This window comes from Alternaria postmessia, assembly GCF_024291825.1.
Source record: "Alternaria postmessia strain BMP 2775 chromosome Unknown scaffold_56, whole genome shotgun sequence".
Classification (NCBI taxonomy): domain Eukaryota; kingdom Fungi; phylum Ascomycota; class Dothideomycetes; order Pleosporales; family Pleosporaceae; genus Alternaria; species Alternaria postmessia.
The window spans coordinates 116,521-135,213 of NW_026260129.1; the positions used below are offsets into that span (position 1 = coordinate 116,521).

The window sequence follows — 18,693 nt, forward strand, 5'->3', positions numbered from 1 at the left end:
CATTCATTAGCAAGAATGCAGTGATCACCCACATCCCTTTTTCTTTGCCCGCTGCAATATATGCTTGCAATACGAGGAATGCGGATGAGAGCAACACATGATGGGCGAAAGCGACAGGCGACGAGCGAGCCGCAACGCCCAAAGCAGCGCGAAATGACAATCGGTTTTTCATGCGATATGTGCGAACCATAGTGTAGGTATCGTATAGTAGGTATACCGTTTCCCATGCGGTCAGCGCGTTGGCCATACGATTGTGGCCATTGATCATGGGATTTTGCGTGTCGTCTAGGTGCTGCTCCTTCTCATTCGTGTCCTGTGTAGATGCGCTCCTCGGCAGAGGTACTGGCCATGATGCATACCGTAACAACAGTAATGCAGCGATGGAAGTTGTCGTAGCATGCGCTGCTGAGAAGGCCTTGTTGAGATTGACAGGATCCGAGGGCATTACATAGGTCTGACCAAAGATTGGATTGAAGCGGAGTTTGATCTGTCGGTCGAAGAGGATGAGCGTTACGCCGATTATGGGTTCAGGAGAGTATTTACGACCAGGTTGATGACTTTGGTGGCTTGCTGAGAAGACCACTCGGCTGACAGACACTCAAGGTCCGTGCAGCATATACGTCATCGATCATTGCATCCCAACCACCTGGAGGCTTGACATCGGTTTGCCTATCATCACACGGTTCTCAATACATGGCATTTTCGAGGATGTCGGGTACACTTTATGTCCTATACAATGCCGACGCATCCATCATTGGCAAGCTGCGATATGGATATCGTAAGATTTGCCATTCTACTGAGGAGAATCCAGCATGTGCAGCCTGTACGCTTCACTTACTAAGGTGATCAATAGAGAATACCGTATGCTGATGTAACCAGGCGATATCACACATGGCGGATTGTCACTGAAGGAGACACCAACTTGGCTTGAAGCAAAGAAGGTGATCGAAGCCGACTCTGGCTATAAGATTGTCCAGTGGCACCGGGATGAGCTGTCTGATGAAGTACGTGTCTGTTATTGAAAGATGCAACGCTCTTGAGTTTGTACACTAAATATGCGTAGATAAAGGATTTCGTTGAATCCAATACCATCCGCTACCCGACCATTATATCGAAAGGAGCCAGCGGTAACCTTACGGAGGTGATGACCAACTCAGAGCTTGCAGCGTGCAAAGGAGACGCACGAAGTGTTATTTCGCGGCTGTGCGAGAAAGGTATTGTAAAGCAGGAAAGACCCTCTTCATCTTTGTAGCTTGTTTGTCTATCTAACCAAGCGATTCCACCAGCCACTTTGTTCGTTGAGCGATTCCCAACCACACTAGAAGAGCCATTGCCCAAGACAGTTGTTGCAAGTAGCAAGGATATACGAGCATGGCCGTGAAGAAAGCTGCACTTTCAGTTCCTTCGATGAGTGCTGGTCGCATTGCGACGCTGGTCAGCTCTTTGACCCTGGTCGTATTTTCACCTCTGCCACTGCCTTTACGCTTCTCCAGGATGGCGCCTATGTAGAACAAGACAAAGTTGTTGACATGGAAAGAGGCTTCCAAGACAGCCACTGAGAACCAAATCCTCCTCGCATTAAAGTTCTCGTTCTGTGCTAAGGCGCAGCTTATTGGGATGGCTGAATAGACAATGAAGTCGCCCAGAAGGTCGAAGTAACCACCAAGATCTGAAGACTGATTACGTTTTCGGGCGACGGCTCCATCGAGACAATCCAGTGCTCTGTTGAGTGCCCAAAATGCGGTGCTCAGTAGGATGTTGTTGGAAGCGGCGTAGATGCAGGAAATGACACCAGAGAAGAAGGCGAGAATGGTGATGGCGAGCGGGGAAAGAGAGGAGGGGATGAGATGTGTAATAGAATCGAACAACGTGTCTTTGATCGGTCGAAGCTGTATGTCCAGCATGGCTGTTGTAGGTACCAGTTCAACGTAGAACGATAATCGTTGTTCAGGCGAGAGACTGGAATCCCGTCGGAACCATTCCGATTCCAATTCAGATGACGTCAAGAGTGAATGCCCAGACAACGCCTACCGAAGGCAATTATCAGAACAATGATAGACACAATGGAGCTCTTCATCGCTTGAAATACTACAATTCATGGCTGCAACGTACCGAACCGTCCTAGGAGCTCTGTTCTTTTCTGCTGTCGGTTTCCCAGCCGTGTATCAGCCTGTCCTTACGCCTTTGTGGCAATGGCTGATACAGAATCCTGTGTACCGCCTCTCGACCTTCGAGACCATCTGGACCGTCTCTCTATATGCAGCGATCGAAGTTTCTATGACAGTCGTCTTCCTGCGAAACCCGCAATGGAGGTTTGGCGTCCAGGAGGGCAAGAACGGGGAAGACGTGAAGAAACCACACGGCATGCGACGACCTTCGCGGCGATGGGGTGAGGCCGCCACGTACATGACGCCGTTGCTGCTCATGGACCTGACCATGATCAAGAAGTTTGCCGATGTGCCGCTCACGGCGATGCTTGAGTCGGGCAACTATCACGCCGCAGCCGCTGCAATCGCTGCGAACAACTCCACCTCAACATATCGCAGTACCTTTCTGGTGCCGACCCTGCATAATATGACGATTTCTTCGCCGCTGCAAACACAACGTGCTCTACCAGACCTCCCCCCTTCAAGTCGACGAGTCGCCCTCGAGCTTGCCGCAAGCTTCTTCCTCTACGATGCCCTCTTCTTCCTCTTCCACTTCTCGCTACACGTCATACCTGTAGTCAAGCGGTGGCACGCTCCACATCATCGACACGCCGAGATACACCCCCAGATCACGAATCAGCTGCACATCTTTGAGCGTCTGGGCTTGGTGCTGCTGGCCAACTTCAGCCTAAATATAATCAAGAGTCATGTCTTCACACGAACGTTGTTTGTGCCTATATTTGTCTGGCTGTTAGTCGAACTGCATTCAGGACTCGATCTGCCATGGGGTTATGAGAAGATTCTACCCAAGGGTTGGGGCGGTGGTGCGCGGAAGCATAGTCTTCATCATGCACGAGGCGGCGGAGGCTACGAGCCATACTTTACTTGGTGGGATAACCTTCTGGACCGAGTCGGACATAGCCCAAAAGAGCATGTTGAATGATCGCGCACGAACCTTGCCCGGTCTTTTCACGTCGCATCTCATGTACGTCCAAGCAGACAGGCATGCATTGCTTCTGCACAGCCAGTGAGTCGCACCAGGCGTACAATGGCCGCACGGCCCGGCTTCGCCTGATAGCTCACGATCCTAATGGTCTTTTGAGCACGGTAATTGGCGTGTTGTAGGCGTCCGCGGGAGGGGGAAATTTTCAGGGCCGCTAAACATCAGGCGCCAGCCCCTTTAGAACGCCACAACCGGCAAAGAGCTAGATTCATGATAGCTTGTACAACTTCGCGAAAGTCTTATATTTAAGAAGCCGCATTAGCAAGTCAATGGTAAGCATCGCTCTTCGTCGCTCATTCTGCCAACCAAGTCGCTCGTTTTGATCTGTGCGCTGCATCAGTAACTACTCTCGTTAAAACTTACATACTACCAACATATCATCATGGCTTCAAGATATATTTTTGCCTCCCTCATCAGTCTAGTTGCTGCTCAAAAGGCTTCAACAACCATCTCAGTCCCATGGATTGGTATCGGCTCCACTGACGCCCCGTCCGTCTTTACCGACTTCTACGCCTCCGTCATTACGGCGAATCCCACCGCCACTACTCTTTCACTCGCCTGCGCTCCTGAATCTCTCGATTGTGGTCTCTTCCCTGCTCAAACTCTCGTTGTCGGACCTTCGACTTACAACATCAATATGGGAGATCCAAGCCCAGACTCGGACTTCACCGCTACGATGGACTGCGTGGTTGCTGAGAGCGCGGTTTGCAAGGAAAGTGCTAGTGGTACCGAAGCCAACTTCCCCGGCACCAGCACGACGACATATGACGCCGATATGGTTAGCACGTTTGGCTTAGTGGTCACAGCTGGTGCGGACAAGCTTAACGCTCAAGCGGAGACCACTACCACAGAGGCTGCAGAGTCCTCTGCTACGATGAAGAGCTCACACAGCATGTCTGGCTCCAAGCTGGAATCTGTTGCAAGCACTGGTGTTGCAGTTGGTTCTGGAAGTGTCAGCCCAACTGGCTCAGGTTCCGTGGTTGAGTCTACGGGCGCTGCGGATGCTAATGCTGTTGTCGGTGGTGGCCTTCTTACTGTTGTTGCTGGCGTGATTGGAGGACTCTTGTTGTAAAATCTTATGAATGAGGGATAACATCAGAAGAGGTCAAAAGCGACTGTTTCCAACGATTTTCAATTTGATATAAGATCCATGAATGTTGTCATACAGTTTCCACCGGGCAATCCCATGTTACCTCAAGAAAGTGGAAGGCCTCCAAACATTCGATCCAGCATGCGTTGCATACTTTGCTCATAGCAACGCGATTTCGCACCAATGCTGAAACGATAATCGCAGGCCTTGCATGGAGCGAGCAATGCGGCACGCCTTATATCTATAAATACATATCCGAGCACGATCAGGCCATAGCCCTTACGTTGTAATGCTAGCGAAGCTCTTTCCTTGTGGTCTTTCTACACACACACACTCTCTCTCTCTCTCATCGCAATCGCTATAGAATAAATGCGGTTGAAAGAAATGAGTTTTCCTGCGCTAAGCGTGCAGACCCAGTGCGTCAGTGGCGGCTTATGTTGGCGGCGACGTGGTGGGTAGTATGCCTGGATGCCGAGGAAGGCGCAGCACACCCACCATCTTCGAGCAACCTGAGGCGGACCACCTAACAAATAAAGTTTTTGATGTGAGCTTGCTCGAACCACAGTACGGGCCTTTGCTGTAGATGCCTAGACTTCATTCTTGTTGCTTTTGTACCCGCTGGGAATCTATCGCGCCCTCAACCTACAAAGCAATGCAGATAGTCGACGAGTGGATCTACTACCATCAATATTTCTAGAATGTCAACTGCTTCGTACAAAACTTCCGCGTCCAAAACGTCCGACTACGACTTTCACAACAAAATTACCGCGTCCCCGAACGCGGAACACGAAAGAGTGTCTCGACCGAACCACTGTACAACTGTTTTCGCACACTTTACTCAAGAAATTGTAACCTATCCGATCAAAGCCATGTCATGGATCATAAGAAGAATGGACAAAACATTCTGGGAGCGTTGTCCAGTCGGCACCAGGATTACGCCGTACATTATCTTTGACTCGATCTATCACTTTAGCTCGGATCGAGACAGTAGCAGTCTTTCTACCTTCTCGAAAGATCTGCTACGGAGATTCCAGGCTACTCGCAGTATGTGGGCGCTGTCTTTCCATCCCACAATGATGCAAGGTTGGCGAGGGCTACCCGAAGCGATGTCTACACTTTCATGGACGTCGAGACTCGTCTTTCTGGCATTGACATGCCCATATTTAGCATACGGAACCATTAAGTTGTATTCCATGTGGATTGTATATATCGGGTGGAGTCTGCTTCTCCTTACTATCAATATCCCTATCCGACTTTTTCGACAATCACTGCTTTCGGTCGGCTTCGTTATTTGGGTTTCGACATACAGATACCCGCTATTCGAGGTCATATATCCTAGACAGCTTCGCAGAATCTTGCAAAAGAACTCAGACGCCTATTCTCCGCTTGCGATTGATTCTAGAAGCATTCGAGTCGTCCGTCTTAAGAGTGGAGAGAACAATGATGCCATTAAATGTGAGCTAGTCACTGGCCCCTTGAACAATCTCGAATTCGAGGCATTGAGCTATGTTTGGGGTGTGTCTGTAAAGCGTTACAAAGTTCAGGTCAACGAAAAGCCTTTTTTGATCACGCACAACCTTTTTACGGCACTTCGAGAGCTTCGCCTTACCGAACGCGATCGTATTCTTTGGATTGACGCAATGTGTATTGATCAATCCAATACTGTCGAAAGAGGATCACAAGTGCAGATGATGCGCGACATTTATAGTAAGGCTTCCAGAACGATCATATGGTTTGGCGAGGCAACATCTACGACTCCTATCGTATTCAGAACCATTTTTCATATTAGCAATGCGGCTTCTCACGAGAAGGAGAAGCTACTGAGCAGCTTCCGAACACAATTGCACGTGAAAAGTATCAAAGAAGAACTCGATGCTGTCTTGCGCCACGAGTGGTGGCAGCGGGTGTGGGTAATTCAAGAGGCGGTCGTTAGTCAGAATGTTTGCGTGCAAAGGGGTCCACTTAACGTTACGTGGCGAGAGCTCAGCAATTTCATGTTCTTCTCCAACATCATATGCTATCAACAAGGGATTGCGTTCGCATCAGCTGTGCAGATGCTACGCGCCAGCCTGCACGAAGACTCCAAGGTTCGACTTTCCATGCTAGATCTAGTCGAAAGGTTTCGCGGACAGTCTGCCACGTTTGGTCCAGACAAGATATACAGCCTAATGGGCTTGGTGCAGGCTGGACAACCTTCGCTTCTGGAGGCAGACTACACCATGACCCCTGAGAAAATTTTCATGCAATTCACTGTCTCTTGTCTCCGCTGTTACGGAAACCTACGAGTACTAGGATTAGCGGCTAATGCCGAACTGAGGAGCGCAAGTTGGTGTCGCAACTACAGCCTGAATATCGCTGGGGTGGAAGAAAGCCGGCCGCTCCATGGACTACCTGGAAGGCCGAGACCTTACTGTGCCTCAGGCAATTCGTCCCTGCGATATCATTTCAGCCTTGAGTACGGAGTCTTGTCTCTTTTCAGCTTGGGTATGGACGAAATAGTGGAAGTAGCCGGAGTTTATAGACCTGGAGCCACTTTGGACACGGTAAAGTGGTCGAATTTTGTTGACGAAGCACCCCCAGAACGAAAAATAGCTTTCACCTGCACAGTTGCTGCAGACTGTCTGACCAAGCCCGGGAAGCAATACAGCCCATCAGAAGAAGCCGCATGGATTGAGCGATACAGCCAAGCTGTTAACAACGCCTGTGTAAACCGGCAGCTCTTTGTCACACGCTCAGGGAAACTCGGTATTGGGCCCTGGAACCTCAAGCGCGGTGATAACATAGCCATATTGATGGGCGGAAAGACACCTTTTGTCCTGCGCAAATGCCGCCTGGGAGAGAAGCGTAGATACATCAGTGAGTTTGGCATCCCAGGAGATGCTTACAAGCTTGTTGGTGAAGCTCATGTCGATGGTATGATGTATTACGAAGGGAACGCGGAAGAACGCATCAAGAGTGGGGAGGTAAGGATCGTGCCCCTACACCTGTTGTGATCCAAGGATCTATTGCATACGCCAGCCCACGCGATTGTGTCGAAAGACAATACATTGAACTTGCAGCTTCAGAGAGTAGAGACGCAGCAAGCGCCCCACACGCTAGGCCTAAAGCTGTCTAGACATCATTGTGCCCCTCCCCACGTGGTTGACATGGACGGAATCTACTTCACTCTGACAGACATCGCGTCTGTACCCAACGAAAATGATGTCTTGTACAAGTAGTAACATGGTGACATGATCTGCAATGTCTAACGACAAAGCGCAGCCACAAAATCGGCAGTCCGGAAGCCTAAGACGACCGAGAGCCTAGTTCGACAAGCGACAGAGTGGTCTCGTACGACCAGCCAGGCAAGACTGATATATGGACAAAGTTTGAACCGACTCCAATCGTCAACATGTTGAACGTCCCTTCATTGTATCGGAGACCTACCACTCTTCCAAATCACCACGACAACATGCCCCCAACCCCAGCACTAAACCCCGACCCGAACCAAGGACTCAACCATACAACCATAACCCTCTCATCAGGCACAATAGCGCACACATGGACACCCAACACCCAACCCACCGCAACTATTGTCTTACAGCACGGTTACGCGGAATACGCATCCCGGTACCTATACTCGCACCACAACCTCATCACACACTTCCTCGCCGCCGGATACTCCGTCTACGCCATGGACATTTGGGGTCACGGTTCCTCACCAGGTGATGTTCGCGCAGTAGCTCACGTGGGAAAAGCCGTCGTTGATCACGTTGAACTACGCGACCACACCGTGAAGCTGGGGAAGCCAGTGATATTGTTTGGACATTCACTCGGCGGCCTCATTACTGCTGGGAGCGTAACACTGGATTCAAATGACATAAAGGGGGTAATTCTCACCGGTCCCGCATTCCCAGGTCCGTTCCCCTACGCAGCGAGATTAGCGGTAGGCGTAGCAGCGCGCACGATGCCAACAGTTTCTATACCGGGTCGCCACGTCGACATCTCAGGCCTTACACGGTGTAAACCTGAGATTGAAAAATATCTGGCTGATCCGTTGTTTTCGAAGAAGGCAATTTGCTTCTTGACTGCTGCTACGGCTGTGGATGTTACGGATGCTGTCATGGCGAAAGTGGGAGACTGGACTGTGCCGACGATGGTGCTGCATGGGGATGCAGATACGTATTGTGATTGGAGGGGTAGTGAGAGGTTTGTGCAGGAGATAAGAAGTGAGGATAAAGAGTTCGGTGTTTATGCAGGGGGAAGGCATGAGCTGTTGCATGATGAGTGTGGGGATGAGGTTTTGAAGAAGGTATTGGGATGGGCGCAGGAACATGTTTAGTATTGAAGATGGTGTTGGACATTCGCTGTTTGGATATGAAAGAATGTTTCCAATGTCCTGAACGCTGCCCAATGCAGTACCGTCATGAGCCCTAGTAATACAACTATGTGTGAACCAGATGAGTGATTATACAAGATGTCGATGTCTATGCCTTCTGCCAACAACCATAAGGAATAGACGTCGTAATCATGTGTGAGCTTGCTCCTGTAGGGGGAACGCCGGAGTCGTGATACTACTGGAAGTTGAGGATGTGGGTGCTACGTTGCATGTCTGACACCTGCGGCGCATGTTCGGAGGATGGCTACCCAATGCGTCTAGACAGTGCTTCCACTACTAAACACTTTTCCAAAAGCATCACCCTCTTCCATGCTCAGTCCCTCATCTAGGATGTCATGCGCCATGTTCACGACCTCGTCTTCAATTCCCGCTTCTAGCACTAGTCCCTCGCTAAACGCCAAGCGGGTAAGCGCAACGAGATAGGCATGCTGCCCGCCCAGCGTATTCACCAACTTGCTCTTGACATCGAAGTTGGCATTCGTCGTCGCGACGTGATAGATCAGCTTCATCGTGGCATTGATGGAATCGACTTTCCGGTCTTGAGTCGGCGAGATGGGATGCCGATAGAGGCTTGTAACGCAGTGATCAAGGTACTTGATCAATCGGCCAATGCAAAGGCGATTCTGGGCCAGACGACTAGAGCCGTACTCTGAAACAGAAAATTGTGTAAGTACTGAGATGACAAGAAAGCGGAGGTCCCAGAGGTCTGCTTCGGAGAGTGCTGGAAGTGCACTGGGAGAAGCCGCAGGATCGGGGATGAGCTTGGGTATCTCGGTGAAAAGATTGGTGAGGCGATTGATGAGAGCATCTTCGTTGTTTGCTTGATTGTCTTGAGGAGAATCCGTAGTGGTTATAGGTCCTACTGAGGTAGGTAGTGCAGAGGTATCAAGTATGCGCAACATGAGCATGATCTGTGATTGTGGCTGCTCTTTGACAAGGAGCATTATAGCGAAGGTCGAGGGTATTGCCTGCCACAAACGGATTATAGCTTCAGAGTCTACTGACGAAAGACAGCTGCTCGCAACGAGATACAGTAGTTCAAGACAGTCCTCGACGTCGATGCGAGACGCAATTTCCCGTTGCTTTGGAGAGTAGAGGTCGGCAATAGCTTTCTCACCTCCTTTGGCTGCTTTCGAGATGGGATCGGCTACAAGATCAACGGAGGCGATGATGAGCGGTACGACGCGGTCTGCTATGCCGACCGCAGTCTCGGTCGGTTCACATGCCAGAACGAAGTGCAGCGCATCCAGGATCAACGAAATCGGAGCATAGTACTTCTCAGTCTGACAGCGCTTCCATAGATCAAGAAAGATGTGACATATCTGTAGCGCTAACTCGTGCACATCAGCAGTGGCTATGTTCGCTAGTGCATCATACACAATCGAAGACAGCTTCTTGGATACGTCAGACGGAAATGCATGCAGGGTAAGTGCTTCGAGTATGCGATCGGTGCCATTCGAGGACGTATGTGAGAGCAGACGATGAAGAAGGGTGAATCGTTGATCGTCGCGTCGAAAGTGCTCGAGTAGTCCAACATCTAGCGTAGGTGCTGCGACAGGCGCTGGCTCTTCTTCTTTTGGTTGGCTTCGTGGCTGGCTCAGCGACAGCGCAGGCAATGGTATGGGGCTCTGGTCTATCGTCTGTCGTTTCCTCTTGCCCGCCTGCTTGGGTGTCGCCGTCTTCTGCCTCTCGCCGTGCCTGGACGGTGACGCCATGATAACATCGTCATCGGCGAAGCCATCGCCCAGCGGACCTCTTGTCTTCTGCCCCTTCTTCGGGGTGCCGGCTGGACTGACGACGGGCGGACCCGACTTTGGCCGTGACGGCATGGTCCTCCCAGGCCGTCGCGCGATGCTCGTCTCTCGTGCGTCATGCTGATTGAACATGTTGTCCGTCTGTACCGACTCCTTCTCCTGGCGCAGCCTCTCCATCTCGGCACGCAGTTTGGCGAGTTCAGTACCGTGGGCCTGCTGCTGGTCGGCCAGCTGGCGCTCGTGTCGACGACTTTCGGCATCGTAGCGTCTTCGAAGGGTGTCGGCCTCGCCCGACTTTGTCTGTAGCTTCCCTTTCAGCTCGTCGGCTTCTCTTCTCTCGCGCGCCTTGTCTTGCTCTAACTGCGATGTTTAGTGAGACGAGTGGAAACCGAAGGGGCAGGCATCGCACCTTCTTGATACGCTGAAGTAGCGCGTTGGGGTCAGCCTGCGACGGGCGCGGCTGCTCTTCCACTTCCATCTGGCCATTGTATGTCTGCCCATCTCCGTTCTGGTTGTGGTCGTAGTCGTAAGCATAGTCGTAGTCCTGCGACGCACGCGGGGGACCAGACGCGTCGTCCAAGTTGACTACCTCGTCGCCATCTTCAAGGCCGTAGTCGTCAGAGTCGGCCTCTGGGTCAAACAGTAGCTGCTGCTGCTGTGGCTGCTGTGTCGCCCTGATGGCGCTTGCCTCGAGGTCGTCGAGCGCGTTGGCGGGCAGGTCGTCGAAGTCATCGTCAGAGAAGTCGTCCAGGTCGTCGTCAGCCATTGTCGGACCATCTGCCAGCTGGCGTCCGCGTGTGCATGTCCCAAAGCGGTCGCAATGCGGGGCGCGACGCGTTGTGTAGTTTGCTGTGTTGGGCCGGGAAATTCACATGCAGGGTGTCGCTAAGCGCAGGCGGCCATGACGTCTGCCCGATGTTACTTGTCCGCAATTTCACAACCTGCCCAGTCAGTCGGACTAGTAGCTTGCTGCCAACACTCGACCCTCACCACCCCGCCTTCCTCCACCCTACACACCCTTCACGCCATCGCGCCTTCCCGTCCGGTCCTCCCCCGGCTGCCCCCTATCCTCCCACACCACACCCGGCGCAACCCGGCGCTCCCTCGCCCACCATGGCGCGTCCAAGAAAGGACGTCAAGTTCAACCACCAGGTCCGCAGCGCCAGCAATGGAAGAGCCCGGAGACCCTCGCAGAGCATGTCCGAGTTCAGCGACCCGGGCAGTCCCACCATCAAGGAGGAGACGACGCCTCCGGTATGTTGCTGCTTTTCTGCCTACCCGTCCACCAGCTGACCGCGCCAGTCCGCCGAGCAACCCCCCCAGAGCGAGTACGAGAAGAAAAAGGCAAACTTCATAACGCGCACCGTATGGACCCTCGTCATGATTGCCGGCTTCTTCTGGGCGCTGGGTGCCGGCCACCTCTTCATAATCATCATCGTCACGGCGGTCCAGGTCATATCCTTCAAGGAGGTCATCGCAATCGCAAACGTTCCCAGCAAGGCCCGCAGCCTGCGCTTCACCAAGTCGCTCAACTGGTACTTCCTGGGCACTGCCATGTACTTTCTCTACGGCGAGAGTGTCATATACTACTTCAAGCATGTCCTCATGGTTGACCGTCTGCTGCTCCCCCTGGCTACCCACCACAGGTTCATCTCCTTTATGCTGTACATTATCGGTATGTCCTAGAACCCTGTACATGCCACCTAAACTAACTCCTCCAGGCTTCATCTTCTTCGTCTTCTCACTGCAAAAGGGCCACTACAAGTTCCAGTTCACCCAGTTCGCCTGGACGCACATGGCTCTCTTCCTCATCGTCGGGCAGGCACACTTTGTCATCAACAACATTTTCGAAGGCTTCATCTGGTTCATCCTCCCCGTCTCCATGGTCATCTGCAACGACATCTGGGCCTATCTTTGCGGCATCACCTTTGGAAGGACACCCCTCATCCAGATTTCGCCCAAGAAGACATGGGAAGGCTTCCTAGGCGCCTGGTTCTTCACCGTTCTCTGGGGTGTCCTCGTTACCCACTTTGTTGCACGCTACAAGTACTTCATCTGCCCTGTCAACGACCTTGGCGCAAACATCTGGTCTGGCCTTGAGTGCCGACCCAACCCTGTCTTCGTCGCGCGCGATTACTCTGTTCCCTTCCTTCCCGAGGGTCTTCCGATTCCCCGCACCTTCAGCATCATGCCTGTGCAATTCCACGTCATCATGCTCGGAACTTTTGCGTCTCTCATCGCGCCTTTCGGTGGCTTCTTCGCTTCTGGTCTCAAGCGCACATTCAAGATTAAGGACTTTGGTGACTCTATTCCCGGTCACGGTGGAATGACTGACCGCATGGACTGTCAGTTCATCATGGGCTCTATTGCATTTTTCTACTACTCGAGTTTCATCGCTGTTCACCACACTACCGTCGGTGGAGTGATCGAAGCAGCCGTCACCGGACTGACCTACGAGGAGCAAATGGATGTTGTCAAGATCCTGAGCAAGCACTTGGTGAACCAGGACGTAATATCACCAAAGGTATGTGCTAACTCTCTTTGCATGCGATCATGAGCTGACTGGTACAGGTACTGGAGCTTCTTTCGGAGCAAATCGTAAGGAGATGAGCAGATGGCTGTGAAGATTTCAACAGTTATTTCTTTGGCACTTTAGGGAGGGTACGAAACGCTACGCAGGATGCTGTTTCGACATAATATGATGGGGAGAGTGGCACGGGTTATGCATGAGATAGGATGGTATTTGGGCGTATATACCCTTTTGCGATTCGGTATGGGATTTGAAAAGCACTTGAAAAGTGCGTGTGTGCATATAGTAATAAACTAAGCTCCTACCTGTGATTTTGTATGCAGCTAGTGATCCTGTATGATGTAGTGCAGCGCCGAACCGAGGCGGCGCACGGATGCTGCATCTCATGCTCCCGCATTGAAACTTTGGCACTGTACACCGTCAACGCCAATGCCACCCCGCCCATTCGTCAACGACGGACTATGGCGATGTCTCTGTCCGGGATTTCCGTCAAATGCTGTAGCAACACCATACATAACCAGAGGAGGGCCTAGGTTGCCACATGGCCATGCATCGCGAAAAGATGCCGCATCCCACTGCAGCCGTCAATCACGAGCCTACAACAGTTCCAACCCTCTCTTCACCGCAAACGACTCTTTCTTCTCACAGCCTGGAACTTCTGCGACTGGATTCCGCCCGTTTGGAGAGAAGCTGCGCCCTTCGCGCCTCCGAGGTACCCGAGATAATGTTGCACTCGCGCAGCAACCAACATATATCCTCTACGAACATGCGCGAGATGAGGGCGCAAAGGGCAACTGGGACGAGGTGATGAACATCTGCAGAGTCCTGATCAAAGACAGAGGAGAGCAGCCAAACAAGGAAATGTATGCAGCGTTACTGCATAGCTTCGTCGACCCCAAAACAGGCACGGCGGGCAAGCTGCGCAAAGTGCTCGAAGAAATGGGCTTCTGGAACGACACGGACGGAGCCCTGGTTGGACAGCCGAAAATCGAGCTGGATGCACGGGGCTGTGAATGCGTTCTCGAAGTGCTCGCAGTCCACCCCGATTACCTCCTCCGCGACGAAATACTCGAATACATGAAGTCGCGCTGGTTCAACCTTTCGGATCGCGCACGCAATTTTGTCGTAGCTGGAATGCTGCGCGATCGCCACTTCGAACACGCACTCATGACATTGGAAGAAATGGTTCGGAACAAGGCGCGCGTCGAGAGCTGGCTGTTTGACAAAGCTATGTGGATGTTGCTGGAATTTGGGGAAGTCGAAGAAGCTTTCCACGTGCTGGGCCTCAAGGAAGCTGCGAAGGGCAAGAGCAGCGGGACAGGTGCTGTGGAGCTCAGTAGTGCTCTGTGGGGGGCTTTACTCGATGCCGCATCGCACAAGCTGCTTGTAAGTGGGAGACCTGCCAGGCCCTTTTTTCAAAGACAACGTACTGACGCCAGAGAAGCTCGACGAGACAGTCCTCGTATGGACGGCACAAGTTCAACCGGGTTACCTCAAACCAGGAACCGGGGCCTGTCTGTCCGTCCTTAACCTCGCCTCGCGACACGGAGACGTCCCTCTCGCTACCGACGTTTTCCGCATCCTGACGGAGCGAGGGACAACATTGAGCACACACCACTACGAGCTGCTCATATCCGCCTATCTCAATGCCAACGACCTGCAAGCAGCCCTGTCCGTTATCCTCATCATGGTCGATATCAACTTGAAGGTCGGCCCTGGGACCTGTGATCCTCTCTACTGGTACCTGTCGGCTGGAACACCCGACGAAGATAGCCGACCTATGCAAGCCTTTAGGCATCTGCAAGACTTCGAGGCTGCAGGCCGTAAGATACCCACCGCAGCCGTGAACGCTTGTATTCAAGCCAGTATCGCACGTACGCGCCTCGACGAAGCCATTGAAATTTACAAAGCTCTGCATACTGTCTCTCATGCTGGCCCCAACACCGGCACCTTCAACATCCTCTTTCGAGGATGTCATTTGGAAGGGCGTAAAGAGCTTGCTATGTTCTTGGCTAACGAAATGGTCAAGCTGGGTCTCAGACCCAGTCGTCTCACATATGACCGTCTGATCCTGGTTTGCCTCACCGCTGGCGACTTGGACGATGCTATGCTATACTACGAAGAGATGGTGTCAACGGGTGCTACAGCCGGTAAAAAGGGCCCTATGAAGCCCAGAAGGAATACTTGGGAGGCATTGATCTATAGGTGCGTCGAGGAAGGTGATGAGAGAGCAGTCGCACTGTTGAACGATTACAAAGATGGCGTTGAGGAACCGCGAAGGAATATAGAAAAGGCAGTAGTAGATCGCTTCGAGTATGGCATCATACGAAGCGCAGATCCTGCGGACGTCGGACGAGAAGCGACCGAGAACACAGCATCCGACGCTGTGGAAGATCAACATGTCAGGTCAACGTCGGAGCTTGGTAGAACCCCAGATGCTGGAGCTGACACGGAACTGTCGGAGAAACGAAGTGGGGCGAGTTCTTAAGGAAGAAGCTCGAGTGCGAGTACGGAGACGGAGAAGGATAGAGGCCGATGATCTTGCGGTTATGAAAGCTAGCAAGGGCGCCGAACGGTGCTAGAATCGGAACCATCACGCGGGACTATCAAAAAGTGGCATCTCATGCGATTCGGCCAAGAATAACAAGCTATGCTATCGTCTTGCACTACCTCTTATCTCGCCGCATGCGCAGCTACATCACCTCAGCAAAAGTTGCTTTCTCATCAACTCTTAGCCGACCCCACGGTGTGGAGCTTGCAGGCTGATTCCCTGATTCTATTGTTCGTTTCATCATCAAATCTGGGCCGCGTACTACCCACGTTGAGCAATTTGCGTTACTCGCACAAGCTGCCATCTTCCGACGTTACGGAGCGCGCACGACAATGGTGGGGATAGAACAACTACCGAGGCTTGTGCCTTGGCCAATGACAGGTCACGCGAATCAAGGTTTTTAAGCTAACTAGGGCCTTCTTGGAAAAGCTTAAATCCTTCCAATCCTTACCGCAGAGCCTCTCGTACAATCTGGCCCACATCAAGCCTCAACCGGCATGATAGCGTTGCGACATGGCGAAGGATTTTACTCCTCAGCCGCTGGTCTCGAGGCGAGCGACGCCGAACTATGGCCGCCGACGCGCCCTGCTTTTTGGTCACATACGAGTCAATTCCCGCAAGCTCGGACTCCATACCGGTCAGCATCAGATGCCGTTTGTGGAGGTTTGTTGGGTCGGTGTATGGGGTCGGTGCTAAAACGAGGCATCCGGCGCGCTGCAGAGGCTACACTCACTGTATCTCCGGTGGTTAACCCCAAGGTGGAGACAGGTTAGTGCTCAATACTGCACTGACTGGAGTGTCTCCATGATAGTGCCCACGCTGCAGGATATTGTGGAGAAGGGGACTGGAGTACAAGTACTGAGCTACTGTCCTGCCCGTCTCCTTCTGTAGTCCCTCTCCTCCCCTTCCTCTGTCTCATTTCCCTCTGTCAATTTTCACCATGGGACTCAGCGGCAAGACTCTCCAAACGGCGCAGCTTTTGCTCGTCGTTCTGCCAGCCTTTGTGCTGTTCGGATACAACCAGTCTGGTGTTGGTGGTCTTCTGTCACTTCGTGATTGGAACGACCACTTCCCGGAGATCAACACTATCGATACCACCGGCGCGGAGAAGAGCAGCAATTCGACCAAGCAAGGTGCTGTTGTCGCTACTTTCACCATTGGTGCTCTCTTCGGCGCTCTGTCTTGCTCATGGATCGGCGACATCCTCGGTCGACGAAAGCTCATCTTCGGTGCCGCTTTTCTGACTCTGGTCGGTGAGATCCTACAGTGCACCAGCTTCCAGCTCGCGCAATTCGTCGTCGGTCGCTTCATCCTAGGATGGGGAGTTGGAGCTCTCAGTGCTACCGTTCCCGTTTGGCAGTCCGAGTGCTCATCGTCTGCCAACCGTGGTAAGCACGTTGTCCTTGACGGCTGCTTCATCTCTCTTGGCTACCTGCTCGAAGCATGGATCAACCTCGGTTTCTTCGAACAAGACAACTTGCCTCTCCAATGGCGCATTCCTCTCGCCATTCCAACCGTCATCTCCGTTATCCCTATGCTCGCCGTATTCAGCATCCCTGAATCACCTCGCTGGCTGGTCGCCAAGGGCCGTGTAGAGGAGGCTCGCGTCAGTCTGTCGAGCTTCAAGGGCTTGGAGTTGCACGACCCCGAGATCACCACTGAGATTAGCGGTATCGAACTTGCGCTTGAGGAGACTGGTCGCAGCGCAGCGAAAATAAGCGACATCTTCACCATGGGCAAAGACAAGCTCTTCTACCGCTTCTCGCTCTGTATCTTCCTCCAGTTCTTGCAGCAGATGTGCGGTAGCAACCTCATCTCCACCTACTCGACTGTAAGTCCCACTTCTTATCGACTACAAAATCACACACTAACAACATGCAATAGATCATCTTCCAACAAGGTCTCGGTCTTGACTCGGAAACCTCCCGCATTCTATCCGGTGGCGCCCTCACCTGGAAGTTCCTCTCCTGCTTCGTCGCCTTCTTCACAATCGATCGTTTCGGTCGGCGCAAGCTCTTCATGTTCAGCGGAGCGGGTATGGCATCCTGCATGCTGGCTCTAGCCGTCGCATCCAGCTTCCCCAAATCGAACAAGTCTGCACAGATCGCCAGTGCTCTCTTCGTATTCCTGTTCAACTTCTTCATCCCAATTGGTTTCCTCGGAGCGAACTTCTTGTACTGCACTGAAGTCGCGCCCACAAGGCTTCGTGTGCCGATGGCGGGTATTTCCACTGCTAACCATTGGCTCTGGAACTTCGTCGTCAACATGGTAACACCCGTCGCCATCGAAACCATCGGCTGGCAATACTACCTCGTCTTCCTTATCATCTCGGCTATCATCCTGCCCATCGTTTGGTTCGGTTACCCCGAGACTATGGGTCGCAGTCTGGAGGAGCTAGAGATGATGTTCACAGAAGGCAAGAACGTTCGCGACATCGTCAAGATGTCAAGGAAGCCTTTTACTAGCGGGCTCATGACGGACCATGTACTCGAGAAGGTTGCTAAGGATGAGGAGGAATATGCGCGCTGAGCGCTCTGTAGAGGATAAGATTTTGTCAGTCCAAGGAGCGGAAGTGTCTAGATCATCGCGAATAAAGGCGATGCTATGAATATGAAATGAATTACGAATGATCTACAGCTTTGCTCTTTGAGGGAACATGTTGTGCTGTGTAAAAGTTTTAATTAACCTACATCGTCTGATATTTAGGAGACTTGTGAACAAGTTGATGCTGCTTAGATCGCAGTAAAGCGCTTAAATGAGCGGTATTCTAGTCTTATATTTGTGACTTCATCATTTTTGCAATAGGGTTTCTTAAGCCTCCATTTGCGTCTCATATTTTTGTTCTTTTGTTCAGACGAAGGCAGTGCACATCGAAAGTACAAAACAAAGCGACTGGGATTTCATCATCACGAGACGATCAAGAACACACGAAGAACAAAATGGGCCGCAGGATTGGCCGTTGCCGATAGTCCCGAGATCGACCATCCATCTAGTAGCTAATTTCAGCCCTCTTCGTGGCCAAGCAGGACGCCTTAAATCAACGGCAGGAAGCTTCTTCTAGCGCTGTAAGCACCATAGTCAATATGCTGCTCCTGCTCCATTCGTGACACGAAGCTACTTTAACGCTTCCCCATATGACGTCAAATGATCTGCAGAGAAAAGGCCTGCACCGCTAGCCCGCACTGCGCCACCCCGCCTTGTCATTGCCCCCGAGGCACTGCCATAGGTTGAGCACCACAT

At 52.1% G+C, this 18,693-nt stretch overlaps 8 protein-coding genes across 8 annotated transcripts; 6 read left to right on the forward strand and 2 right to left on the reverse strand.

Moving 5' to 3' along the window:
* Window positions 1–1,265: 1,265 nt before the first annotated feature.
* On the reverse strand, window positions 1,266–1,904 carry J4E82_007803 (uncharacterized protein; the record flags this gene model as incomplete). Its single annotated transcript, XM_051734044.1, has 1 exon — window positions 1,266–1,904. The coding sequence occupies one exon, from the start codon at window positions 1,902–1,904 to the stop codon at window positions 1,266–1,268; it is 639 nt and encodes a 212-aa protein (XP_051586213.1).
* Window positions 1,905–2,097: 193 nt separating this feature from the next.
* Window positions 2,098–3,090, forward strand: J4E82_007804 (uncharacterized protein; the record flags this gene model as incomplete). Its single annotated transcript, XM_051734045.1, has 1 exon — window positions 2,098–3,090. One exon carries the CDS (start codon window positions 2,098–2,100, stop codon window positions 3,088–3,090), a length of 993 nt encoding a protein of 330 aa, XP_051586214.1.
* A 442-nt stretch (window positions 3,091–3,532) lies between these two features.
* J4E82_007805 (uncharacterized protein) lies at window positions 3,533–4,222 on the forward strand (the record flags this gene model as incomplete). The annotated part of the gene is made up of 1 exon (XM_051734046.1): window positions 3,533–4,222. The coding sequence occupies one exon, from the start codon at window positions 3,533–3,535 to the stop codon at window positions 4,220–4,222; it is 690 nt and encodes a 229-aa protein (XP_051586215.1).
* Window positions 4,223–7,691: 3,469 nt separating this feature from the next.
* On the forward strand, window positions 7,692–8,561 carry J4E82_007806 (uncharacterized protein; the record flags this gene model as incomplete). Its single annotated transcript, XM_051734047.1, has 1 exon — window positions 7,692–8,561. The coding sequence occupies one exon, from the start codon at window positions 7,692–7,694 to the stop codon at window positions 8,559–8,561; it is 870 nt and encodes a 289-aa protein (XP_051586216.1).
* A 314-nt stretch (window positions 8,562–8,875) lies between these two features.
* J4E82_007807 (uncharacterized protein) lies at window positions 8,876–11,138 on the reverse strand (the record flags this gene model as incomplete). The annotated part of the gene is made up of 2 exons (XM_051734048.1): window positions 8,876–10,732; window positions 10,782–11,138. 2 exons carry the CDS (start codon window positions 11,136–11,138, stop codon window positions 8,876–8,878), a joined length of 2,214 nt encoding a protein of 737 aa, XP_051586217.1.
* A 347-nt stretch (window positions 11,139–11,485) lies between these two features.
* On the forward strand, window positions 11,486–12,982 carry J4E82_007808 (uncharacterized protein; the record flags this gene model as incomplete). The annotated part of the gene is made up of 4 exons (XM_051734049.1): window positions 11,486–11,626; window positions 11,675–12,047; window positions 12,094–12,896; window positions 12,944–12,982. The coding sequence occupies 4 exons, from the start codon at window positions 11,486–11,488 to the stop codon at window positions 12,980–12,982; spliced, it is 1,356 nt and encodes a 451-aa protein (XP_051586218.1).
* Window positions 12,983–13,331: 349 nt separating this feature from the next.
* On the forward strand, window positions 13,332–15,390 carry J4E82_007809 (uncharacterized protein; the record flags this gene model as incomplete). Its single annotated transcript, XM_051734050.1, has 2 exons — window positions 13,332–14,288; window positions 14,347–15,390. 2 exons carry the CDS (start codon window positions 13,332–13,334, stop codon window positions 15,388–15,390), a joined length of 2,001 nt encoding a protein of 666 aa, XP_051586219.1.
* A 1,003-nt stretch (window positions 15,391–16,393) lies between these two features.
* On the forward strand, window positions 16,394–17,982 carry J4E82_007810 (uncharacterized protein; the record flags this gene model as incomplete). The annotated part of the gene is made up of 2 exons (XM_051734051.1): window positions 16,394–17,284; window positions 17,338–17,982. 2 exons carry the CDS (start codon window positions 16,394–16,396, stop codon window positions 17,980–17,982), a joined length of 1,536 nt encoding a protein of 511 aa, XP_051586220.1.
* Window positions 17,983–18,693: the final 711 nt, after the last annotated feature.